The sequence below is a fragment of the Ambystoma mexicanum genome, chromosome 1q (assembly GCF_040938575.1).
Source record: "Ambystoma mexicanum isolate Mex_15411 chromosome 1q, UKY_AmexF1_1, whole genome shotgun sequence".
Classification (NCBI taxonomy): domain Eukaryota; kingdom Metazoa; phylum Chordata; class Amphibia; order Caudata; family Ambystomatidae; genus Ambystoma; species Ambystoma mexicanum.
In genome coordinates, this window is record NC_090922.1 from 515,136,687 (window position 1) to 515,164,540 (window position 27,854).

A 27,854-nucleotide genomic window follows, 5' to 3' on the forward strand; every position below is an offset into this window, starting at 1 on the left:
GGGGAGACTACCTCTACCATAATCGCTAGAGTTTGCAAAAAGGAAACCCCAGATCAGGAAATTACAATCATAGTCACAAGGTCAGGAGAACTGCGTTGGAGAGTGGGCCAACTTACAGGGGTACAACATAAGAGAACACACACCCCTTGCAAATAAGAGGTGAGGAAATACACCCGCCCCCTTCTTCAAATCCAAAGCAGAAAAAAACAATTTTTACCTGCACCAGCACAGACCTTGTCCCACGCTACCATAGTGAAAGTTTTAGGGGGTCAGGAAGACACAAAAAATAGAATATTAAAGGAAGACTCACTTACTGTACCCAGAGGTAAGGGCAATAGGTAGCAGGTAGGCAGAGGAAGGTGCACCTAGTGGGATTCAAGATAGCCGCCCCACTTCATATAGCCTCTATCAGAGTAAACCCCACCCATGACAAGACTCTGGAAGGATGTAGAATCAACCAATAACTAGCAAGCCCACCCCTACTTACATATAGCTGTAATTTGTTACACTGAAAGCCAATCCAGTGATGGGGGTAGAGAAATGTAAAAGAAGCAGCTTCAGTCAGGGAGTAGGCGGCTGTGAAAGAGAGGAGGAAGATAATTTAGAGATAGAGGAAGGAGTTTGGGGCCGGAGTAAGGAGGCGAGAAGAAGCGGTGGGGCAGGTGAGTGGAGGAGCAACCAGGAGTGGATTTTGCAGGAGGAGAGATGAGGAGGGGAGAAAGAGTGGGAAGAGGAAGGCTACCATCTGAAGTGGACAGAAGAAATAGAAGAAAGGGAAGGAGGGAGGAAAGACGATCAGGAGTGAATAGTGATAATACAAGAAGGAAGAGGCCAAAGGTACAGTGGCAAGAGGTAATACCAGGAAAACCTGATGTGGATTTCCAAAACCATCCTCAGGGTGGATTCTGGGAGAACATCCTATTATAGTGAACGGAAAGACACTGAGGAATAGCAAAACCCAATCAAGATAAGGTAGCAGAGTGACAAGGCTTCAGGAGGGCTGTGAGTGTGGTTTGGGGCTACAATAAGTCCACACAGATACCACCAATAATTCTCCTAACACTTAATAAGTCAAACCATAAAATGGTTTGGGGGTTTGTCATCAGTTACACAGTTCTACTTTTCAGGTAGGTTTATTAAGAGATTGGGATGATGCCAGTTGTTATGATTCAATACTGACAAACCTATGTAAAGTTCACTTAAGTAAACTAACTCAATTCCAGTCACTAGGCTAGGCCCAGGAAGGGATCACTGACTAGGCCTCCACCAACCAAATTCAGGAAGGAGTTGTTTAGGGACATGATATTATGCGCCCTATGTAACCCAATTGAAAACAGGGAGGGGAGAGGTATGTTAACTTACTCCCATGACTCAGATTTCTACATTGACACTGCTGGGGTGCAGGAGTCAATTGGGGGCACATTCGTTTGTGCTTGGGCAGGTCAAAGAAGGCCCAGGGGATATGTGTGCAGATGTCACTATTGGACACAGGTTTTGAATTTGGTGGGTCTTGGTGTTAGCAATCAGTTCCAGACACCTTACAGCTGACAACTGAAACAAAGAAAAGGAGAAGACTTCTGTGCAGCAGGTGACTTTAGGACACCTAGGATTTCTTTTTGTGGATTTCCTCCTATAGAACTCTACAGGACAACCTTTCTTTTTTGCTTTGTTTTGACTGCTGACCGCACATTTTGGAGGTGTCCTTCCATTCAGTGGTCTAAGTGGGGAAGAAACAGTAGAGGTACTGAGGAGAAAAAGGTGTTTCTGGAGGCGTGGTAGAGGGGCTGAATAGATCATCTAGTAAAAATGGCTTTCTGTTTTGGTGGCATTTCACTAGATGTTTAAAAACATTGAAAAGTTAAGCAATTAAGGCCTTCATTTTCGATGTTAAGAACTTCCAGTCTCTTGTATAAGCATGAACCTATTGGGCACAGTGATTGGCAGTATCAAGAGAGTGAGTCAGACAAGTACCGTCTTTTCAAGCTCAAGTTATTTTAGCGGAACATTTTGGTTCAACGTCACAGTGACTACATTCATGTTGTATATGATTTTATCTAACTTCTCTTGAAGCAGAGGCAGTTGATGCTGTGATTAATTTGATACTATCATCACTCCTTTCCCAATGGTGACCTCTTCCCTTGTGGCCAGAGGATGGCAGCCGCGACCTGATCCTGACCCTGGGGCGGCTAGGCTATATGAGGGAGGGTCACATGGGGGGAGACAACCTCCGGGAAAGGGCGATGGTGTCAGTGGAAGAGACTTGGTATCCCCCTTTTCCCTTTGCTGGATAGACTGCCAATTTGCACCACTCTAATGGCCTATTGTAACTCCTCCCCTACTCCCTCCATGGAGAGTAGTGAATCCCTTTTGATACAACCTATAGACTAACTCTCAAATACAGACTTGCCTTGTAAACTTACTAAAATCATCTGTCATGATTCTACATACCAGTCCTCTATGACTGTCTTGCCATCAAAACCCATCATGGACATTCATCCAACATGCTCATGCAAATTGCCAAAAAGCGACTACTGTTCCCATAAACACCTCAACACTGCGATGAAGGCAGCACTCTAGTTGTTCCGTGCATACACCTGTGCCCGGGACATTTAAATCGAGGCCGCAAGGCTCGGGGCTGCTCTTCTCTGTGCGATTGACGGGCTGGAAGAAGGTTGGTGGAGCCAACTGGCTCAGGAGCTCAGAAGCAGAAGGCTTCACAGAGAAGACGACATGCAGCGGGAATGCCATAAGCCTGGGCGTTCGCCAGTGACGGGCAGCAGCAGTTCACGTGCCAGAGACTCGCGCGAAGGAGACAAGACCAGCTGGAGCCACGGGAAGGAGGGACCCAGAAAGCGAAAGGTCTCGAGAAAGAAAGCACCTGAAGATTGTTACCGGCGGGCTACGAGAGGAATAAAGAACACCACAAAGAGCTGGTGAGTCCATGCTGGGAAACGCTAACAAAGCAGCAAACAGCGACAAAGTGTATTGGCTAATAAGGCAAAGGTGGTGAACTAGCAAGAGTGGAAGTGTGAGTAAAAACAAATACAAGAGTGCGATTCCAAGAAGCCCTGGCAGGAGAGTATACCAGGCAAATACAAGAGTGGGGTTCCAAGACGTTCTTGGAATCACACGCCCTAAAGTAGCCCTGGCAGGAGAATATATCAGGCAGTTACAGGCGCATGACTCCAAGAGGCCTGGCAGGAGAGTATACCAGGCAGGTGCAAGGGTATGGTTCCAGGAAGCCTGGCAGGAGAGTACACCAAGCAGGTACAAGTGCACAGGAAAAGTCCTAGAAAGGAAACATACCAGGCAAGGACAAATAAAAGGAGCTTCTAAGAATAACCAGAAAGCCAGGTATTCGGAAAAAACAAAGAACAAATAAAGTTGCATATCATCGAAAAAGATGAAAAACAAGAACTGTTATTTGTAGGAAAACGTGAAGAATCCAGGGAAAGAGAAACATCTTCTGGAGCAAGGAACCATATCCTTGAGAGACTTTGTGTAGGAGTTACCCATTTCTTTACCCATTTAAATACTGAAGGTCAAAGAAATGATCCTTTTCAGCTTAGAGTTCATTTCTTTAGACTGTGAGGGTCAGAATAGTTCTGACACTGACAGATCCTTCGTTTTGAGTTCATGTATGGGAACATCTCTAGTGCAGTAACAGACCCCTTTTTTATTTATCAATAAAAGACTTTAGCCAAAACCAGGTCTAACTTGTGTCGGAGTTTCATTCCTGACTCCTCACAGTGCTTAACATGGTTATGGAAAGTAGTTGTATCATAAATTCATGCAAAACTACACTTCAACATTTGCAATACAATCAAAATAAATATTGCAATTTCCATTTGAACATGACTGTCCTTTATAACAGAGATGCCTTATCACATTTATTGCAGGTCATGCAAACCTTTTCAAAGATTTTTTAAAAGGCAGAGCTATCAGGTAGTTGTCACTAATGAAATACTTTTCTGTGCAGGGTCATCTTGCAGGATTTTGAGGCCTGGGGCACACACACAATTGGTTCCCCAGCTGAAACAAATGAAGGGACTGAGGAAACTCCGCACACCTTTTCATTGAGACCACAACTCACAGCTTGCTATGCTGACCCAGAAGCAATCTGATTAAGCATAGCTTCTTCCTTCAAGCCACCTAATCCCCTTCATCCTTGCTAGTAAAAAAGGGCACTTATTTTTCTAGCCTAGATACAGGGCACAGTTTAACAATAGTAGACAAGAGGAAGCTGTATGGGCTGTAGTTTAGATGCATGAGACAGATCAGTAGCTGTATGTAAAAGGTACACATGGCCATGCATAGACAAAGAACTCACGTTTGCAGCCCCACAGAATGTATACGTTCTAAACATGGATACATGGGACAGGTTGGAAGCAACGAAGAAGGTGCACGTACCTCCGCATAGCTTGGGTATACAAATTCGAAGTGACCATGGAGGTGCAAGAATCAGAACATTGACTGAGATTAGTAGACTGGCATTGCTTTCAAGTGGTGATTCCATGAGTAGACCAACAATCAAATTACTTTGTGAGGTGAAATATATCAATGGTTACTATTTTTAAAACTTGAAGCAACACTTTACTCTGTTAAACCGCGAGCGAGTCTTTTTTGAAGAGTGCAACCTGATAGCTAAATCACTCTTGGACTGGCTATTTTGAAGAATGTAGGAGAGTTGCCCGGGATCGCACATTATGCTTAAAGGGTGAACCCTGGATTTGAGCGGAATCTGCAATTTCAGGACTTGACGACATGGTTTCCCAATTATTTTCGTAAAGCAAGGTGCAATTATTTGTAAACGATTGACTTTCAATAACTGAAATACTGTTTTGCAGACCTGAATTGGAAAGTGCACAATTCAAATGATAACCCAACATGAGACTTTAAAAAAAAATCTTACTAGAAATATGTTATGAAAAAGGAGAATGATTCAACTGTAGCTTTATTTTCTCTTTCATACAGGGACGTATTCAAGTACCAGAATACTAATTGATGTGTGTCTCAAAATTTCCATCTGAATTTTACTATTGTATTTCAAAGCTTTAATTACATCCCAAAAAATAAACTTGACGTTAAGGTCAACTTAGTATAATAATTTTTTGACACAGACCTGCAGATTGTTTGGTATGCATGATGCGAAGAACACAGGAAATTATACAAAAAAGCAACCCTTTTTTTGTGTCAATTAAGCATACTTGTAACCAAGCTCATGATAGATCTGTGACATTTGGTTAGCTGTTTCCTGTCTAGTACCCCTTCCACTCAAACGTCCTACAGGAAAGGAAATAGCATGTACATGGCTGATCAATACCTTCAGAATGTGACAAGGTTAAATGTTTCACAGAATACCGAAAAGTACTATGCAGTGAGAGACGATGCTTTGTCCAGAATCACACTATTGTTGGTGGAAAAGTCAGGATATGAGTCTGGAAACCTTGGTTCCAAAGTCTAAAATTTTGATGCCTAACCATCCTCCATAATTAATACTTCATACTTGAAACAGAGTGTGGCAACACAGCCTTTGTTTGAATGGACAGAACTCCAGCCATGCATCATGCTGATGCTATGTTCATTTTTTATAGCTAGAGCTTTTTGGTGCTGGTATGTCGTAGCAGAGTGGGTGTTCCTAATACCAACATTTTTACAATCTCAGAGATAGGAAAGGCAGACTCTGCCTTGCTGGGACTTTGTACTGTGATCTGGCATATGAACAGAGATCTCTACAATGAGTGATTAGCACACTGAGCTACCTTCTCTACCCTGGTAGCTCTCAAGTTTATTAATATGCATTTCAATTTTGGTTGATATTGATATTTTATTTATATCGCGCTCGTACACAAGTGTTGCTGCACGTGATCCATATATTCCCCAAAGAAAGGCAAAAACGCTGGATGAGTTCTGCTATAGTGAATGCACAAACCTCATGTACTCCGGAGCAGGATTAAGTGATCAGAGCTTAGTTGTTACGGCACTTTGCAAACTGTTAATCGAACATTCCCACCCCCATTAGGGATGTCTTGCACACCAACATGCAGATTTTTCAACCTCTGACGTTATGGTGTCTCACGCAATGAATATCTTCTTGGATGTTGAACAACTGTCATTACATTCTGATTAGTGATGAATGGTCAGAATAACAGATCAGGTTTTTCACTTACTGTTGAACTGATGTAAGAAATATTTTTTCTTTAAAAATCAGGAATATTGTCTCAATTAAATTACATATTTGAAAGGAGATTGTAAACTAGCATAATTTGCGACTCTGGGTTTCACTGATAAATAGCGAGTTGAATAATATCACCACCTGCCCTTAAGTACAAATTGTTATTTAAAGTTTCTGAGAATCAGCGGCAAACAACCACTGCGGTTGGTCTCTATATATAAATGTTTTGTTTTGGCTATTAGGTGGCGCTGAAAGCGCTACCTATGAAGCAGAAACTATTGTCATTAAAATAACAGTTTTAACATGAGAGCTTGACACAGGGGCTTTGGATGCAGGTTTGTTGTAATTCTTTTCAATGCAGGTTGGCATACGAGGATGGGTACATGGTAGTTTGACTATGTATCCCACCCATTTAACACCCATTCTTAAGTGAAATGGATGGGATTTTCCGCCACTTCCTACCCATCTCCACACACACCATGCCTCTTTATGCTCTCTTTGGCTGAATTTCTACTGTGTGGTGGATTTGTCTGCCATTTATACTTCCAAAATGGCAGCCGATAAGTTTGAATGTTATAGAAAAGTTATTTCAGTTGACGGATGCTTTAAAAATAATTACAGCATATTTTAAGTAACGTTACATATTTTACAGTGTTTTGTAATGAAATGTAGGTAGGTATTTTATGTGTTACGTTTTCTTTTAAAATGACTTACAAAATGTACATTGTTATATTCCCGTAACTCGTTTCACGTTGAGACTTGGAGTTAGGTTCGTAATCAAATCTGCCTTGAAAGGAAAGTGGTTACCTGTCAAGATGGATCTGTAGTATACCAGGGCGGGCCGTTCTCGCAAGAGCAGAAACCGAAGCGAGGACGCTCACCCGGATACGAGGGTGGGCCGTTCTCGCAGAGCGGAAACCGAAGTGAGGACGCTCACCCGGATACGAGGGTGGGCCGTTCTCGAAGAGCGGAAACCGAAGTGAGAAGGCTCACAGGTTTTAAAAAGTGAATTTATGTAACACGGGATTGGCAGAGCCACCCGGAAAAAGGATTTTTTAGGCTAAGCGTAATTGTGGCCTGAGCAGAGCTAGGACCGCCCATTAGGATGACTCCAAGAAAGTGACCATGTGTTTTTCCAGTAAAAATGACCATATGTTTTCCAAAGGTGTCTGTCTAATTATGTGTGGAAACAATGTAGATAATGTATTCCTGTGTTTGGGGGGGCTGCAGTAGGGATTAGCCCCGCTATGTCTGGTGAGGGTCTGCAAAGGGGAACTCTGCACCCTGGATTTCTCTCCTAAAACCATCTGACATGCCCTTAGCAGAGAGAAAAAGCGATTCTGTTTATTGCCATTTTAAGCAATGATGCAGATTAAGCTCCAATCCCAGTGCAAGCATATATATGTGCATATTTCACTTTCCTTCCTGAAGAGAGCAACCAAAACCTACGAAATTCTCCATGCAGAGTGTTTTATGGAACATTCGGCCCTTCTAAGGCCACAGCAAAAGGAAGCAGGCCAGAAACACCACAACAATAAAGCAAAATTCCAAAACTGGTTTCCGAGGCATGCAGCATGATACGGAGATGCACACAAGTTAACAGAACTTTTGTATTTTTGCATTTACTGCCGTTTTGTTGCCATTGCACAGATCAAATGCCATGTGTTACACAATAGTCATGAAATGCAAAAATAAAAAAAAGTTCCATTTGCCTTTGTAAACATATTGACTCAGAACTTGGACGAAGGCTTACCTTAAGAGTGAGGTGCCCTGTGGTGAGCTGAAATCACTTACTCTGGCAGCTGCATTCGAATTGCGTTAGTGCTACCGCTTCCCAAAGGGAAAGGAAGTATAGGTAAATATGGCAACTTTAGCAAATGTATTGCAGTACACTCACCAATATGCTCTGATCCAGTGCCTGCCTTAGAAGCCGCAGCACCCAGGGGCGCAAATCAAAAATGTGGAACCCCTCTGCGCGCCCCATGTCATGCGGCAAGTGGTGAGGGGAGCACCACATTTTTCAATAGGCACTGCAGGCGCCCTATTGTTATTAAATGTGCTCCGCTCCAAGAGCGGGCGCATTTAATTTCAATTGGGCGCCTGCCGCGCATTCTCCCATCACGCCAGCTCGTGGGAGACATTGAAAGACTCCCCTGAGCTGGTGTGGCGGGGGTCTAGTGGTGGGGGTCTAATGGCAGGCCACGGGCAGCCCACTGACCTGTCCCAAGGGCTCTGCTTTGATCAGTGATTCACTCATCAAAGCTGTGTGTCCGGGCCAGGTGAAATTCCCGGCCTGGACTCCTCAACATGGCCACGTAACATGGTCAGAGTAGCAGCTTATGAAATGAAGGTGCTGTGGATGGGTCCGTGCACTAAGAGGGCATGTGAACTTAAGGAAGGTACAAAGGCGCAGCTGCAGAGACAACCTGACCACTCACAACGGTCATACGAAACGCACGTTCTAAGGCCCGAATTCTTCCTTCCTATACTTTTATTTAAAAAAGAAACCATGCATGAAATAGAAGTATAAGAACGGTGATATTTTTATGGGGAACTTGATGCGTCCATAAGATAATCAGTACTGGGAGACAGACTCCCTCTTTTTTGTGTGTTTTTTTTGGATAAAAAAAAAAATGTATTGGTTTTTACATTTAACATTCACAAACCATTTCTCAACCGCCACCGTCAGGTCCTCCCTAAATACTCTGTCCTTCAGTGCCTCCCCTCTCAATCTCCAAGTCTGGATTCTGGCCCGGGGGGTAAGAATCTGCCACGTCATGACCAAAGGGGCATGATCCGATAGGACCCTGGCTTTGTACTGAACCCCTGTGACCTTGTCGATTCCCTCCCCTATAAACACAATCTAGCCTTGTGTGTTGGTTCTGTGAGGCAGAATAATGTGAGTATACCCGCTCTTGTGAGCGTTTCATCCTCCACACATCCACTAACTGAAAGGCTTGCAGCAATGTGTCCAAGGCTCTAGCCGAGGGTGTTTTGTGAACCGTCTTGTTGTCCGATCTATCCATTGTCGGGTCCAGGACACAGTTAAAGTCGCCACCCCATATCACCGCTCCCTCCATATACGGGCTAATCTTGGGGTAAAAGAGATCTGAAATAAGCTGCATTGTCCTGGTTCGGGGCATATACATTGATGACACAAATCCCTTTACTTTCCACCAACCCCTATATCATTACTATCCTACCATCTGTGTCTGATGAGGACTGTAGGAGCTTAAATGGAACATGTGGTGCTATCCAGATTAACCCACCCCCCCTAGCAAATGCAGAGTAGGCTGCGCCCAGGGTCGTACCATTCCATTTCCGTATGATTACATCTTGTTACCTTTTGGTCAGGTGGGTTTCCCTGCAACAACGCTATATATATCTTCTGTCATTTCAAGTAAGTCATAACCCTGTTTTAATATAACTGTTCAAGCCCCTGACATTGCAGGTTACTATTCTAAGTTCACCCATTCTTGCCAACCGTGTCCTCCTGCTCCCCTTCTGGGAGACAGTCTGCCTAGTGGATTATTAAAGCTGCACACATCAAATTTCGGTGAAGTGCATTTAGGATACTTTGCATCCTTATAACATTGCATTTTTTAACCACAAAGTTACAAAATAAAATGTGTCTGGGATCAGCTGGTGGCAGTGGATATCTTTCGACTAATTTTGATTTTTTACTTGTCCACGTTTGCATTTTACTGCATAATCCACAAAGAGTATCATATACTCTAAAATGGGTATGGCAAGAGATTTTTACACATCCTTTCGCCATGTTGTCCTTTGGCCTTCTTCCTGCCCTCTAAGGTCTGGAATTGCCATCTATGGAAGGCCCTTTACTGGTTAGAACTTCTGCTTTCCCAGGCACATTGGCGGTCTGTGTGTGTGTGTGTGTGTGGATGATGTGGGGGCTAGGACTGTCTGGTCCCAGTACACATCCAAGTCCCTCAAAGTCTGTTGCTGAGCAGAATATTTGGCAAGTGACTTTCCATGTTTGAACAGCCACTGCCACTGAATGGTGCAGATCCTTACCACTGGTGGACCTGCATGAGCTTCCAGTCCAGATCCTGGATAAAAGGAGGACTGCTGCAGTCATTCTTCAGATCATTTTTGGAGCCAAGTCCTCTGCAAAGAAGAGCAGCCCGTTGACGACCCCTGCAGCGGACCAGCACAAATCCCAGTGAAGTCCTGACAAAACCCTGCTCCTCTACCTGATACTAAGAAGATCCTTGTTGGTGCTTCAAACCCTAGAAAGGTGGGAGCAACCAGTCTGAACCCCTGCTCGAGCATCTGTGCCTTTGGATGTGTCCCTGGACCAGCCGGTGGACTGACCAGCTCTCTCCGAGGCTATTAGGCTATTTTGCTGCAGCTGTCGCCATTCTGAGTGCATCCTTGGAACTTGTAGCATCTACAACTTGTATTACAAGATGCCTGTTCCTGCATTTTCAGCCTTCTTGCATCAACAGAAGACATCCAAGACCTGCTCCTTTGTTCGCCAACCAAAGATGGCCTGTCGCCGCCTGATCATGGTGACTCCCATTGTAACCAGTTTTCTTCACTCCCCGGAAATCTCCTGAAGCCTTCTTTTTGTTGCAGGAGCTATCAGCTGGAAAGTGCCTGGAACCATAATACAGTTACTGCGACAGACCACAACGAAATCCTGCCGCTATGACCTCATGGCTTCCCTCGGCCAGACAAAGCACAGAAGGACGTGTCCCCAACAGAATTCGGAACCAAACATACCTGTTTTGCCTCCCACTCACCCCATCCACATGGTTACATGGGCGTAAAGTCCTGTCCCTATCTCCTTCTTTCCTGACTTAGATCTGGGGTGGTCTAGTCAGAGGTTCCCCTCCTGGGGTTTCTCATGTGTAGTGGTATTGAGAGAATTACTTAACCGAACTTTCAACTTTTTGGAACTCTGAATCGCAACTACTAGCACCGGCCAATCACATAGTTAACCTTCCTGAGAACTATAACTTTTGCCACTAGTAACTCTAGAGCACTAGGCCCCATCCCAACTCAGGACTGGACTTACTACATATGAGAGAACTATTCTAGTGTTGCTCTTAAGTAGCTCTGCTGTGTTTTCTGAATTTGATTACTTACTTGTACTGCAGCGGTTTTGAATCAAATGCTTTTCTATTTTCTCACAAGAGTGAATGTATATATGTATTTTATAGTAGTGTGATACTACTTACCCTAGAGGTTTAATTGCTTAGTGTGTATTTTAAAGGCCTAATAATGCTATACTTACCTTTCGAACTGGAATGATTGGAGTGTTCTGTGTGCGTCTTACTGTAGCCCTAGACCACTCTCATACCCATCCTGCATCTAAGCATTGCTACCTACCTTGATTGGGCTTGGCTAGACTTCAGTTTCTTTCCTGCTTACCCTAATAGGTTGGCCTAAAAATACACCAAAGAATTGATTTTGGACATTCATTTTGGGTTAGGTCGAGTCCCAACAAGAACTGGAATGTGGGTCAGGAGGAGACTCAGGCAGGGTGTCGTCGCGGGGAGACGAGGGTGACAGGATTCCTAAACCCAGGGAGATATTTCCTCTGAGAAACTTTGGATTTCACTGTATATTCTGTAACCCTGGTTTATATTTCCATCCATACCTGGCCACCTCTGTTTAGTTGGTATATGCTTCAGTTCTGGACACTCTTGGTTTCCCCTCTCCAGTGCGAGAGGCTTTCGGTTACCAACCTGACCCATTCCAACATATTTATTATTTAGCCTACAAGTTATTTCCCTAATACATCACTTGAAAGAAAATCCATTGTTGGGTGTCTGATCCTATGCTCGCTCAGCATGCCTCCTGATAAGACTAATAGGCTATCACAACACAAATAACCAAGTCCAAAAGGCTAGAATTTTACAGTCAGCAAATGTCCATGTGCCAGCAACTGTACCCAGTAGAACTCATTTTTAACTAGTCAACTGGAATTTCTACAAGGGTCAGTAAAAGATACAGATTTCTCCGAAAGTTTCTGGCTCTCGAAGGACAATTACCCAGCAGACTTTCCCCATACCCGTCAGGTTTTCTGACAAGCGTGCCTGTTAGGGTAATCTCCCATATTTTCTAGCACACTTTGGACCTCACCAATGATTTGTGCAATGGCAGCTGTACTATTAAACATAATCTAGTTGCAGGTGATACTGATTAACTTCCAGAAAACACGGAAAAATAGTAGACTGGCTGCTTCCCCACCACTGTGAGTGGCTTGCCTCAATTTTTGCAAAAGGATACTGTAACTGCTCCAGGGCTTTATAGTCAATGGTGGCCATGCTGTTGTACACGAAAGTGCTGCTCAGCAGCACAGCCAGAGCGAAGATCCAGGTGTCGTTCTTCGAATCACCCTAGAAGCACAAAGAAAAGAGACAATCAAAAAGGAGGATACTGGAAAGGACACATCATTTACCTCAGATACCCGAATTTGCACCTTTGCCTGCGTATTTCTCCAAAGTACTACCAGTCTCATACACAAAAGATAGGTTTGATTCAGTGGCCGAAATGTAAACCTACCTTTTGCCCATGCTCTATTTATTCATTTATTAGTGATTTAAAAAGTGACCTCTGCGAGAAAGCCTGCTTTGTGACATCACAAGGCAAAAGGTGCTGTGGTTTACAAAAAGGGCAGGGTTACAAGGTATATGAAATAAAACATTAGGTACAGCAGTCCAAAAAGTAAACAACTGGAGCTAAACGGATAATTCCCAGTCCTGGGCACATACCAGATTGAATTCATACTATGAGGAAGGCAAGGTGTAAAGTTATGGCAACAGCAAAAATTATTTGAGGGGCAATTACAGAAGCTTCATTTTAATTTACTCGCAGCTACTGTTCACCTGTAGTGTGCTCACATGAGTCAAATACAGAGCTTTTTGTAGGCCCCTCAGAATGTTGCTAATTAAAAATGCTTCATCAGCAAAAAGCAAGGGACCTATTGGAGCGCAGAATTCAATTTTTGGGCTGTCTTATTTTATGGAACCCCTGCTCTTTTTGATGTTTCCCTCTATATTTGGAGGTTTTTAATGTACTTTGGTGGTCACAGACTTCTGCTGTAGTCTGCTGCCATTACACCCCTTTTTTCTACACTTAAGTCACATAGTATTGGGTTGCCCATAAGGAGTCTCTCAGCCACCCCATTTCTGCCCTACAGTGATTATATCACCCTACATTGGTTTTAGGGGGTAGGCTGGTGGCAGCTATTATTTAGTTTTGGCTTCACCAGGGGTATAAGTCGATTTACCTCATTAGTAGCCCAATGTGCCTTTATGGTAGCCATTGGGGTGCTAATGGTCTACTCTATGCCATTTTGTTTAGGGGGCTTCCCGTCTACAGGAAAACCACAAGGCAGGCTTTAAAATTGCTGTTTTGCCACAGGGGCCCTTTGCGAGCCCAAGATTGCAGCCTCCATAGTGGTTTGGACTGGTTTAGACCAGATCCTGTCCCTGGGCAGGCCACTACACTTGCTGTGTGGGTGGGCCTGAGTGTTTGGCGGTTTTTGAGGGCAACCTGTGTACTAAATTCCTTAATGGGGGGCTGGCAGAAGCCAGCTCCTGGGAGTTAAGGAATATATAGAGGAAACCCTGCCCCTGAGCTTGAAGCTGTTGGACGTTTGCAGGAGAAGCAGGCCTGCTTACCTGCTAGAGGATTTTCAGCATTTTCCCACCATTCCTACATTTTATAGGCCCTCTTCTAGCCATACTGGCTAATGCAGTGGCTTGGGCATAGTTCCACTTTGGAACGTTGGCTGCTGGGTTCCCTTCCCAAGATGTCCTCATCCTGATTTCGCTCCTGCTCATTAGCTCGTGCCAGGCCCTCCATCCAAGAGCTGATTCCCATCCGTTTACTGCGTTTTGCCTCTGTAACCCGCCAAGACACATTGCCTTAATTTTGGAAGCTGCTGCTTCCTGGAAAAATGTTAGGGCTCCACCTAACCCGTCAAATTTGATTGACTGGCTCATCTCTGGTCGCCATCACCGTTGTCCTGCCACAGGGGCCGTTTCTGTGTGTGTCCAAACCACGTTTGCCTGCTGAGCCGCTGTGGTCTGCAGTGTGCAGATTTCCCCGTCCTCCTGGAGCCATCTCAGTTATGGATTTCACTGTTGGATGGTGGATCCCACTCCACTGAAGGACGATTGTTCTATTGGGCCAGTGGGATCATCGTTGGCTCGGGGTGCCAATCACTAGGTGGCCGGAACCTTCATTTCGCTCCTTTAAGAAGAAGCTGTTACTTATCGCGTTGTTTCTCCTAATGGGAAACTAATTTCTGGAGGCAACCACTGTAAGAACTGGGTTGGTGGGTTATTCCAGATACCCCCTTTCAGAGTTCCGGTATACCGTCCTTTCATTGCCAGTCGTTTTTATGACTACATTTTGTATATAATTACGAAAAAGCTCATCGAATTTTTTGAGGGGGTGGGAAAGGGCAGATAAGGGTTTGGGGGGTTGGGAATAGTTAAAAATTAGATGCGAGCAGCGGGGGCTTGGGTGGGGAAATCCCCCTCCCCCAAAAAATACACATTTTGGTGACCATTTTCATAATTATGTACTTGTTAGAAAGGCAGTCGTAAAAATGGGTAGCGATGAAAGAACATAGAACCAGAGTTCTCTGTGGTCTGTGGTTGTTGTGTTCTGCAGATCCCCATCTACTGCATTTCTCCATTGAATAACACTGAGTCCCGAATCCTGCTCTGCTTCTATGCTTTCTTGCGGGGCTGATGGGTCTCCAACCCTCCACTGGATCGCTTCTTCTGAGTCGCCACTGGTGTCCCCTGCCTTTTTCCTATTGTTTCCTAAGGGGCACTCTTCTACACACTGGAACTGATAAATGTTACACTCCAAGGTACTCACCTGGAGTGACATTTTCCTAGGGTGCTCCTAAGGTCCCTGGAGTTCCTCACCAAGCCCTGGATATTTAGAGACTTTCCCTGATGCACTGGGGGCGTTTAAATAGGTACCATACACTCATACAAATGTTATACATTGTATCCTTGTCTGCTGATACTGTTTCGCTCTGTGATGTGTAATATGCACCTCTGGGCCTAGGGACTGTCTATCTAAAGGTTATCTTGGATTTTTCGGTAGCCCTCCTAGCTTTGTAGAGCCTTGTGTTCCCCTGTGCTCAACAACTAAGTGCTGTACTACTGTTTTATATGCATATGTGCTAAGTAGAATGCTTCATGTAGAAGTAAATAGGAAGCCTGCACTAGGTTCTGTTTGGTACCTTTATATTCTGAACCCTATCATCATTATTGTGTGTAATATTGTCTAGGTGTCCTTCTCTTAACTTACATCTGAAAGCTTATATGTATAGTGCCTACCACCAGGTATGGGGCCTACATTGTAGGTTAAGAATTGAGTTAGCCCTTACTGGACAATTACAGTGTTTTATCTATACAGTGATCTATTTGTTCTATGTAACCGTAGTACTTATTTTTCCCCATCATAAATATGTTGTGTGACCTTATAATAAAGTGTATATATTTACATTATATCGGTGTGGGGTGTCCTTGTGTGATGTCTGTTGGGACAAATTGTACCTCCCTACCAACCTCCCTCCATCCTACAGATAAGCCTGACTGCTCTGCTAAACGTAACAAGTAAGAGTCTGCTCTTTCCTTTTGGGGGACACACTGTTAGGTTAGATGATTACACAGCACTCACCAGAGGGTTGTGCATAAATCTCCCTAACAATTAGAGTGGGGCCAAGACACAACCCTATCTTACCCCTCTTGTGACAGGTAAGGTCGAAGGGGTTTCATTCCCTAAACCACACTGTACTAGAGCATAATTATCATGATAAACATTGGCTATGGCTGTAATTAAATGCATAGTAGCCTCTAGGGTGTTCAAAGTGTTTCACAATTCTCTCCTCAGGACTGCACCAAATGCAGTCCGAAGATCTATGAAAATTAGGTATAAAAGGTTTCCCTCTCAAAGTTGTACATTGTTGCTTTAATAATGATAATCGAAAGACCTGATCAATAGTGCTGCTGCTAGATCTGAATCTTGCTTGTAGATCAGATAGCACCTGATATTTTAGCCCAATCCTCCAGATGCTGAAGTTATACCTTCCCATAAATCTTAGCTTACAGTTATTTGGGTCGTTACAATAGCCTTATTTGTACATCGGAATAATCCCAGCACCCCTTCATGATTTGGGAATTGATTTCTATCTGGAATCTTCTAAAATTACACAAAAAAAGGGATTCAGATGTCTGGTTCGGATTGAAGCAAATCATCTAGCAATCTATCAAGACAGGTTTTTTAATAGAGCAATGTGAAAACAATCCCAATGCAACTTTTCTCATAGTAATACCAAGAGGCAGGGACATTTTAAATAGCTCTCCATTGCTACCAGAGCTCTTTATTAAACAAAACTGGAGAAAATATGCCCCCATAGATCATTTGTGATGTGAAGGCCATTAGTAACCATATGCCTGCATTTTCGACTATCAATGTTATTTCTAGAACTTACTATAGTCTTCCATCCATCAATTATTTGCCTTTTTTCCCTTTATCATCAACCTTTTATACTCCTTTCTCAGTTCTATGACATCACTGCTTCCTCTTGGCTGTGCATCTTTAATTGCACTTGAAAGACAAGTTTTACACAGGCTATATTCCTGATCAAACTAGGTATCTAGGTGAAAGTTCTCTTCTCTAATAACTTTGAAATTAGTTGAAAATATAAGTTTTAATACCTCAGTAAGTGTTCTCCATTTATCGTTTGGCATAGTAGCGGTGTCATCTCTAGAATATTGTCCTAGAATGTGCAAAAGTGAAAAAGTATACTTCAGGGATTTTGTTACGGGCAATGACTTAACCCATTTCATCCTCTTTCTAGATCAGGTAAAAAGATATATTATTTGGTGCATCTGGTTTGAATGTGGGCTTAGTATCTCTCAAAGTGCAACTTGAAGAGAGTCATGGTCACTCTATAATCTTGATGTAACCCTAAAGTTATTCATAAACCACCAACTCTCCATGTTAACCATGTTATAATTAATTCTGGAATCATATAATGAAGATCTAAATGTGAAATCTGCTGGCCGGTCTCCAGGACATGACCCGATACATGGCTTGTACCATATAGAGGTAATATTCTGAATTGCAACATTTGCCAAGTTGTTCCTAGGGGCAGTGTTTTTACAATCTACACTTGCAATATTGCATAGTTCGTTAGTGTCATAAAGAAACGTGTACTTCTCTATAAACTCAAGCTGCCAATTCAGATTGCCAACTATTATAATGTGGAACGGTTTGTCTTGAATATCTGACTTTTGGTCTTTGTTATTCTAGTTAAAGTTCCACCAAAGAACCTTTAATATTATGGGATGCCCATGTTGTCAGACCACCAATTGTTCTAACTAAGTCCATTCGCAGCTGGAACATAATAGCTAATGTATCCTTGTTTGTGGATGATAGCGAGTGAACAGGTTTCTTGAAAACAAATGATTTTTGAGTCAGCAAAGAGTGGCTGCCAATCAGGCTGCTATATTTCAGGACCTCAATGTTATTCAATCATATTTGCTTAAGTAAGGGCAGTGTCATGGTGTTGCCTGTGACTGTCACCTACCCAATATAAAGGGGGGGGGGGTGAGGGTTGGACCAGGGAATCTTCTCCGTATGCCAACGAGCTAATCATCATCAGACCTGGGAAAGTCCTGGGCAACCTTGGTCGGCCTGCTAGAAGCCCCCATAATCAGACACGGAACTCCATCACACCAACTATTCTCACCTCCTTCACCCTTAATCTCACCTCCTCCATTCTCATTGATTTTACCACCACCACCACTCCATCCCTACTGGCATCCATCCTCAGTCTGCCAAGCATTCCTATGCTCCTGATAATCCCTTTGCACCCCAGACCATTCAGGAATGGACACCGCGTACCTGCACTATTGTTTCAATCTCATTAAACTATCCAAGTCCTCTGTTGTCTTCCAAGCCTGCTGAAAGGTGGCCACTGACTTCAGAAAATAAATCTTCACAACAACCCTGCTAACCACAGATGTCTCTGAGCTACCTCACTGCTCTAAATTCCAAGATGGTGCAGTATTCAGCCATGTTACCACCTACCTGAAAACACATGAACTCGTCCACCACTCCACAAAAACAAAAAAGCACCCACACATGTCTCTTACTCTCATCACTCAACCCTTGATTGCACCCCCCTCTGATATCTCTGCTGACTTGGATACAGTTTGTGAAGGAAAATGTTCTTTCTGTACCTTCCCACCACTGATTTCAATGGGACCACCAAACATAATTTGTCTGGGAACTGTGGCTGACATTTGAGCCAAGTGAAGCCTTTCTAGATTTACTTACCAGCACAACTTATGTATTTTGGGGGTGGGAGGGCTGCTGAGCCTGCAAGGCCACCAGTGGAGGTAGACTTTCTTTCATATTTTCCTGTGTTTTTCCATTTTATAACACACATCACTTTGACTGGAGTGTTACAGGGGTACTTTGCATCCCTTATTTTCTTTGTCTGGCAACCTTTCATATTTCTTTATGATGTGCCTCGGAAAGGCTGGTGGCACTGAACCATGCTCTACTTTTTCAGGTTTGCTACCATCTACTTGTAACACGTAAAAAGATTTGAGCATCAAATACTCAAAATGGCTTCCCACTTGGTTTAAATACTGTAATTTCACAGCTTACCTTTCTGCTGTTTACCTGCCCTCTAATGCAAGACAGTCCCATATAAGGGCACACACTTCCGCAGCGTCCAGCCTGGACTCACGGGCTAAGTACTTTGTGGGACTAAACTAGTTGAAACTGGGCTTGGGACCGTCTTGTAACAATCCACACTTCCTGCAAGGGATGCCTGTGGCTGTGCAGATGTGGGGTAAGAGGCTGCCCATGAATGGATAGACCTTACTTGTTTGAATGGTGCAGATCCTTATCAATGGTGGGCTGGGACAATCCCTCAGCCTGGAATTTGGATAAGAGGAACCCTGCAGTAATTCTGGGGGTCGCCCACTTGAGCCAAGATTCCGAAGAAGAGAATGCCGAATGGACAACTAGCATTGACAAGCCATATACTGTTGGAGCCATGCTGCCTTTAATGTGACCAGGAAGACCCTCAATGTTGCCTTCCTCTCTGGGGCTAGTGGGTCAACTAGTCATGCACCTTGCAGCAGTATTATGTTGCCAATGGATGTCAAAAGTGCCCTGATACCGTCCTGTGGGCTGCCTATTCACTGCTGAGGCCTCAGAGCTACTAAGGTTGCCGTTCTAAGGTGGAGATTTGGACTCTGCATATCCTCGACTTGTGGCCCAAGAACATTTGTCTGCTGCTGCTGCACTCCGGCATGAAGAGGGGCATGTGTGAAGCCTGTTCTTTGATGCCGCTATGACTAGTGCTGGCTGACCCCCGATCAGGGTTTCTTCACTGCTGCACTTTGTTTACTGTGTCCTAGGTGTCCCTCTTCATTCTAGACTCCATTGTGGCTCCTGTCCTGTGGTGTCTGACCTGTCCTACTACAATTCTGCCACAACCCTCCTGAAGCCTGATAACTGCCACCAAACCAGTCCAATACATACATCAGCTTCAGCCACTACATCTGTGACCTCAGTGATTTGGAGTACTCGAGGGATGGTCAAATGGAAAATCGGAGTAAGGGGTGCGAGTGTACTTGCCACTCTTTTTGCACACCTACCCACAAGGATTTCATGGATGCAAAGGACACTCCCTTATGCTACCCTTACCTGGCTGTGATCAGTTGAGTTATAGCATAGGATCGCCCCTTGAGTAACCCTTGGTTTCATGGAATTCAGAGTGTACCCCTAGTTTTGTCCCTTTAGCTTATTTTCCACAAGGGTGTTTTTATAATACATCTCAAATTAACTGTTGGCTGTTGCCAGACGTTGTGCAGGGGAACTTTTAAGACTTCCTATCCCCCTTTCAGGTACTTACCTGCATCTTCAACTCTTAAAACTCCAGTGTGTTTTGTTGTATAGTACTTTTTACTTTTACTTGCATAGTGTGTTATGGCCTAATAGTATGGTTTTATGCATATGTGTGGGACTCTATTTGTTGTCTCCAAGTGTTAACTGTACTTGCACGCCAGCCCTATATATCCTAAGAGTGCCTTACTGCTCAGCATTTGCTACCTTGAGACAGTTTGGTACAACCAAGTGTGAAAAGCCCCTGCTCATCACCGAGCCTGGCCACCCAAATTCCTGCCCCAACACTGTCCAATACTCATATCGTCTCTGCACTCTCTCACGTTGGCCCACTGGGCACTTCTCTTGCCAGGATTCCCTTCTACCTAGCTGGTGTGATGTTTTCACTTCTTTTCTATCTCCTAGTGGAATGTTAAGACATTCTCTGCCGCCCTCCACCAGTCATAGTCTCCTCCGAATCTGTCCTTGGTCCTTTCTTATTCATTCACCTAATCCGCTGGTAACATCCTCTCCGCCTTTGACTTTGGCAGTGTCACATGGATCTATTTTTCCCACCCCTACCCCACTGTTGCCCCAGATTCTTTATGGTATCACAGATTATTTGACTACCATTCACCATGTGAGGGCGCTTCGCTAGGTAATGTACACCTCTGCTTCTAGAATGCGGGCCAGAGTTGGCAGCTGGAATTCTCCCTACCCCCATTCTCCATGCTCCCCCATTTCCTACACACAGAGAAATATTCTGCATATGTTAATCTGCGATATATGAAAATAATCCATACTGCCAGTCCCATATTAAATATGTTTAACCAGGTCATACCAGTGCCGTTTCCTCTCTGCTGTTCAATTGCCTCCCGACTAGATCTGGTTTATGTATTCGCCATTACTCCACAACTGTTTTAACGTAAAACCACACATCCCTGGTCCGGTTCCATGTGTTTATACCGCAAAACATAACTGCTGATGTTTTTTAACAGAACTTTAAATCCATTGCACATTCAAAATGCGAGGGCACACCCCTTGCAGCACCCGTTGACTGAGTAAGCCCTTTTCCCAATTCAACTATCTCGTTTTTTTCACCATTTTTAAGCGGCATGTGAAATTCATTGCAACTAATGTTCTCCACTGAATAGTATGTTCAGAGAATATTCTAGAATGAAATCACTAGTTACTCCAAGGGAATGCTGTCAGCCATAAATTCTCATGCACAGAATTTCTAATGAAAGCTCTTCTTGCTACACTAATAAGTACAACTGTGCAATGTCAGGTTTTCTCAGAGGTTAAGACAGAATTCCCATTTTGGGGGATTCAGGGGCCACTTTTAAGGACCCCACAACTGTTTGCTCTCTCTCTCTCCCAACCCCATTTATTTTTTTGGATCATTGACTTCTTTGTGGTAGTCAGCTGGGCTTCTCCTCAAGTTCCCCTGTCATTATGATCCTTTTTACGTTACTTAAGGTATATGGTATTGGGTCACCAGTGGGGGTCCCAGCACCTGCAGTGCCTCTCATGCACCCCATTTTGACCCTAGGTGACACTCAACATAGGTTTTCGGGGGCAATTTTGTGGCAGCTATACTTAGTTTTGGCTTCACCAAGGGTGCAAGCCATTTTGCTGCATTGGTAGCCCAATGTACCTTTTTAGTAGCCATAGGGGTTGCAGTGTTTTTTGTACAACCTTCTCTCTGCCATTTTGTAGAATAGTGCTGATTTTGTTCAGGGTAATAACAAGGTAGTCTTAAAGTGGTTGTTCTGACCATGTGGTCTCTTTGAGAGCCAACAATGACAGCCTCCAATTCGTCCTAATGGTTCTAGGTCACTATAGGTCCCTAGGCACTCCCCCACTTTCTGCAGATGTGGCTAAGGCAGCAGTCCTACTGACGACCACTAGAGCAACTGGGTATCTGACCCTTTGCCTCCAGCCCCCTGTCATTACTGGTGGACTGGTCTTTGGCCAGTTCCTTTTAGCAGTGTTATTTAGGCTGTACCGTGTCTCTGCTTCTCGCTCTTCGTTAACTATTCCTCTGCTTGGAGGAAGGAGGTCTGCTAACCTGTTAAAGGAGATTATCCTGCTGATTCCCACTTTTTTGCTGTTTTAAACCCTTACTTAGCCATAATGGTTGGGTACAGTGGCTTGGACATATCAGTTTTTTTTTTTATTTTTGCCTCTGGAGGTCCAGTTCGGGATTCCTGAAGTCTCCTGCTGTCCCCCCCACATCTGCTGTGTCAAGCCATGAACACTGGAACCGTTGTCTGGGCTGTTTACCGCCACAACTAACGTTTACCACCAGAATCCTCTGCTGTCTGCCACTCCAGGTCGCCAGCCCATTCAGAGCATTTCTCAGAAGGAAGGGCGACAGCACATTACCCACTGGCGTAATGCCAACATAAGAGAAGCGCAGCTGGTTGATGAGAAGAAGTACACTAAGAACCCGCCCTGAAGATGGATGCCTATGCCAAAATGCATCGGCAGGGGTCTCTGCACGCAAACAATGAAAATTAAAGAGAAGATTGCAATTTAAAGGACTATATGAACTTTGTATTTTTGCTTCACTTGACGGACGTTTTAACAAATTGAACATATGAGTTAATATGCAGAAGTATTCACTAATCCCCAGGCATCTCCAGGTCTAGAGACTGTTTCACTAGACATTATTTGGTCTATGTAATTTTCCTGATTCAGTGTATGTCAGGTTCTCTGGATGATGCCTTTAAGTTTCAATGAAACTTGAATTCAAACAGTAACAACCATAACTACCCGAGTGGTGCCCACCCTTTTCCTTTATTTGTGTCTCCTACTGTCTCCCCACATCTGCTGCGTCAAGCCATCAATAGTGGAACCATTGTCTGGGCTGTTGAACGCCACTGACGTTTACCACCAGAATCCTCTGTTTGGCTGCGAGTCGCTGCTGCCGTTCAGAAGTGGGTTGAGGTCTCAACACCCCACCTAATCTTCCCCTTAGGACGTCAGGGGGTGCCTTCAGCCGTTATCCCTGTACTAGGATTATTTGCTGCTGTGGTATCTTTTGTCCCCCGAGCAGAAAGAAGCAATCTTCGAGGGTTCTTAAGTCTTTCTTTGTTGGGTTTTTCACTTCAGGGTTGAAGGATTACATTGTAGGAAGACCCTTAGCTAGTTTCCTTGCTCGTTTGGGTCACCGCTGCCTCAGTGTGCAAGTCCCTGGGTAAGGTATCTTGGGATCTACACCCAAGGAAAGAAGCACTGTACTTACCAGGTCGTTTTGAGCAGCTGGAGTCATTTTTAGCAAACCCATTGCTCTGAGTACTTACCTCTGGGAACTAGGAGGCAATTATTTGAGATACTCACACTCAGTGGTCCCTCTGGTCTGGGTCGAGATTCTTTGGAGGTGATGGGGGCGGGAGGGGTCCTCCATCTCTGCTGCATCTCCCTCTGGGCCATGTAGTTCATCCATCGATCTATGGACCTCTTCTTTGAGGTCTCTTCTGGCCTTCCCTGGGGTTGGTTTCTGTGGAATGCGCAATTGTGATGCATAACTGACTTAACTCCATTAAAGCAAATGGCTCATCGACTTTCCTCCCATTATGACCTATGGAGCTTTCAAGCTGTAGTGGAACTATCCTAAATTGATTAAGGGGTACTTGGCTGCATCTGGACATTTTTACTGTACCCACAAGGGGTTCTGCGAGCTCTGGCCTAAGAATTGTAATCTCAGTACTTACCTGTGATTGCTTTTTTAAAAAAAAAATGTATTGGCATTTCCAAATGTTACATACGAAGCACAAAACAAAGAAACAAAAAGAGAAAACAAACCCATATCCAACCACCACCCCTCCTGTGACTTGCTGGTGCATTCTTCTTCCCTTGCGTGACAATGCCCACTCAACTGAGAAACGTTCCGCCCTCTACATTATGTCCAATAGTCCCAAGTTCTAAGGGCACCACTGTATCATGTAATCATCTTTAAGATACTCGATTATCATTCCCCAATCTGTCCGGAATCGGCTGGCTGCCCCTTGTATTCTCTATGTTGTAGGTGACCCACTCCATTTGCAATCTTCCCCACAATTTATGCAACCATTCTATGTTTGTGGGTGGTGATTTCTGTTTCCAATTTTCTTTCGCTATTACTAGCCAAGCTGATATTAGCAATATCATAAAGGCTTTATGTTTTGCTTTCAGAGGGAACTGGTTCTCTGGGTCAAACATCCCACACATCCATTTCCGGGGCAAGCACATAACAGAACCATCCACCATCAATTGTATGTCTGTCTGTCTGTCTTATTATTTCATCCCAAAAAGTTTTCAGTATTAGACAATCCCACCAGATAAGTCTCCAGTATCCCCTTCCTAAACAACCCATCCAACATTCTTGTGTTTTGTTTTGGTGGAAAACATATTGTGTAGTTTTTATGGTGTGTGGTGCCAATTCACCATTATTTTATACCATGCTTCCCTGGTCTGTATAGATCTAGTCAGCTTTGGCATATTTGCCCAATATGATTCCGGGATTTCCTTCCCATACGATCTGGTTGCAAATATAAGATTGGATATCAATTCTTTATACCCCTTATGCATTGTGATGAATTGTTCAAAGGGTGTCATGGGCCTCTGGGATGTTATTTTAATATCAGGTTGTTTCAGCCAGTGACGTAGTTGATTGTTTTCTATTCCATCTTTCTGTCAAGCCTATATACTTTTTACAATCTTCAAATGTTCTTACCTCCCCTTCTGATATCTTACCTTCCTGACTGATATATCTCCCACTTTCTTACATTCCTTTTCCCTCCATTTCTTAAAAGAGCACTATGCCATCCCTGGTGTGAACTGTGGGTTTCTAAATAGCGGGGTGAATGGACACGGACACTCAGAGAGGTGTCTTTGCCTCAATAGACGGTTGCATGTATCACACGCCACCAAAGGTACTCTGTTCATATTGGCACTCTGGGGTCTGTCGTGTTTATTTAACCACAGCAATCCCTCCAAAGGTGTCCTTGCTACTGCCCTATCCATCTTTGCCTAAGGTTTAGTCAGGTCACCAAACAGCCACTCCCTTATCACCAGTAGTATGTAGCCTTATGTTATTTGGGAGATGGTAGGAAGTCCCCCTCACCCCCGTCTAGATTCCATCAGTGTTTCCAAGGCTACCCTCATGCGTTTATGCTGCCAAACAAAACAGGATATTATCCTATTTATATTCTTGAAAAATGAACATAGTATCCATACCGGAAGTGCCTGGAAATAGTACAGAAGTCTGAGTAGCGTGACCATTTTTACTATAGCTATGCTACCCAACCATGATATACGAGGGGGTCTATTTATTGAAGTCCACTTTTATCTTGTTTATTAATGTTGGGTAATTTGCGTCATATAAATTCGAAATCAAATTAGTTATTTGTACCCGAGATACCCAATTGTCTTCTCCGCCATCTTAAAAGGTGAAACCAACAACAGATCCTCCCTCTGAGCCTCCGTCAGCCCTATGCCCGATAGCCCTGATTTGTACATATTTATCCTCAACCCTGCTACCTTTTCCATCTTTGATAGTTCTATACTTAATACTGGGATAGAGATCTCTGGGATGATAAAGGTCATCATAATGTCGTCGGCAAATGCCGTTATTTTATGCTCTTCTGCCCCGAACCGTACACCCCTTATCCACTGATTCTGTCTAATTGTAGCTAACAAGGTCTCTAGGTAAATAGCATAAAGAAGCGGGGATAACAGACACCACTATCGCGTCCCTCTCATAATCTGAATCTTATCTGATGAGTGAGTTTATAATAGACCGAATCGAGCCATGCGCATAGTTGGCCTGAACAATTTGGATAAACCTCGGACCAAAACCCTTATGCTCCGTAGAACTAAATAAACAACGCGACTCAACATGGTCAAAAGGTTTTTCCGCGTCGAGCGAAACAAGCATAGCAGGGACCTGTCGAATGGTGGCTTTCTCTACTAGGTGTGCTAGCTTCCTAGTGTTATCCTATGTTTGTCTCCCTTTTATAAAGCCAGACTGATCAGGGCCAATAATGTCTGGAAGAAGGGAGGTGACTCTGGCCACCAAAATTCCAGTATAGATTATTACATCCAAGTTCAGGAGAGCAATAGGCCGAAACGATCCACAGGCTGTTTGGTCTTTATTGGGTTTTTCAAAAACGACCATTTTTGCCTCGCCCATACTGTGGGTCACTTTCCCATTCCTCGCCATAGAGTTGAAGAGGTGCGCAAATTTGGGACTCAGCTGCCTTCGGTATTTCTGACAGAAGCTCGCTAAAAAACCATCTGGTCTCGGAGCTTTATTTTTTGGTAATTTATTTATTATTGCCTTTACTTCTTCCACTGCGATTTCTTCCTCTAAGCGATAACTCTACCGACCCATATTGTCTCCAATAAAAGACCACTAAAATATTGATCAACTGCCTGTCGTTCTGGTCCATCTGACCTATAAAGAGTCTTATAAAATTCTTCAAATGACTTCCCTATTGATTCCGAAACTGTCGTTATTGGCCATCTTGTTGCTTGACAGCCCCATTTACACGTTTCGCATTCGCGATTCTAGTCTGCCTAGCCAACAGCCTATCCGCTTTGTTAGCACTTACATAGTATCACTGCCTTATATTCAGCAGTGACATCTCTGCGTTTTGCGTTTGCAACAATTCCAGTTAGGCTCTGACCTCTCATTTTTCTTTTATGCAACTCTTTATTCTTTACCTCCACTAGATCTCACTGGGCCTCCCTCAATTGGGCTTCTAGTTCAGTTTCCAGTGCTACCCTTATTTTCCTTTTTTGTGTTTGGATCGCTATAATCTCCCCCTAACAACCGCTTTGAATGGCTCCCACAGGCCTTCTTCAGTCATTTTCTCACTTTCATTATTTAAAAAATAATAATCTTTTTTGCAACCCACCATTTCCACCAACAGTCGAACAATACTTCCCAGGGACATGTCCATCCCCAAACCCCCTAGGAAATCCACAGCCCTTCACTTACATCATACAGGGGGCATGGTTTGAAGTCGATATTGCCCCTAAATTCACTTTCTCCAGCTCCCCCAGCAAGGTGGCCATCATCCACATATAATCTATCCTTGAGAATGTTTGGAAGATGCGGGAGAAACATGTAAACTCTCTCTCTTTACCCCTCTTAGAACGCCATACATACTTGAGAGCTAGGTGTTTAAAATTCTCCTTCAGAAGCTTATATGGGGTAACACTGGTGTGACGATTGCTCATACTCCTATCTAGGTTTGGGTCCCATGCAAAGGGAAAATCTCCAGTCAGCACTATCTCCCCCAATGTAAATCTTTCCAGCTTCACCAAAGTCGCCCTCAGAAATGCCTCTTGACCCGTATTGGGTGCGTAAATCGTTCCCAGGGTCACCCTTGTGTGTTCCAAAAGGATAAGTAGGGAAAGATATCTACCCTGTTAATCCAACACTGTTTGCTGAACTTTAGCTTGAAGAGCGTCCTTTAAGCCTATCAACAGAGAGAAAGAATTGATCTATCTGTCTACTTTATGTGGGTCTCATGCAACATAGTTATGTTGGCCTGGAAACGTCTAAATTGCGCCTCCACTTTTCTACGTTTAACAGGGTAATTAATTCCCGCGACATTGTGTGAATAAATTATTAATGACATCATTTGTCACATATACACTGCCATTACTTATCGTCAATTCTAGATGGTGAATCACTCCTAACTCCTGAATACCAGCATAGTCATTTCCCCCTCCCCTCTCCCAAACACCTCTTTCCCTGACCCCAACCCTCCCT

At 43.9% G+C, this 27,854-nt stretch overlaps 1 protein-coding gene across 3 annotated transcripts in view; it reads right to left on the minus strand.

The window, feature by feature from the left end:
• The window catches only part of LOC138530413 (guanylate-binding protein 1-like), a 1,110,598-nt gene that overhangs the window by 582,379 nt on the left and 500,365 nt on the right, over positions 1-27,854 (minus strand). For all 3 annotated transcript variants that reach the window (XM_069640909.1, XM_069640906.1, XM_069640908.1), the window contains one exon: positions 12,434-12,543. In XM_069640909.1, coding sequence (XP_069497010.1) covers positions 12,434-12,543 — 110 coding nt within the window. The remainder of the gene's footprint in view (positions 1-12,433; positions 12,544-27,854) is intronic.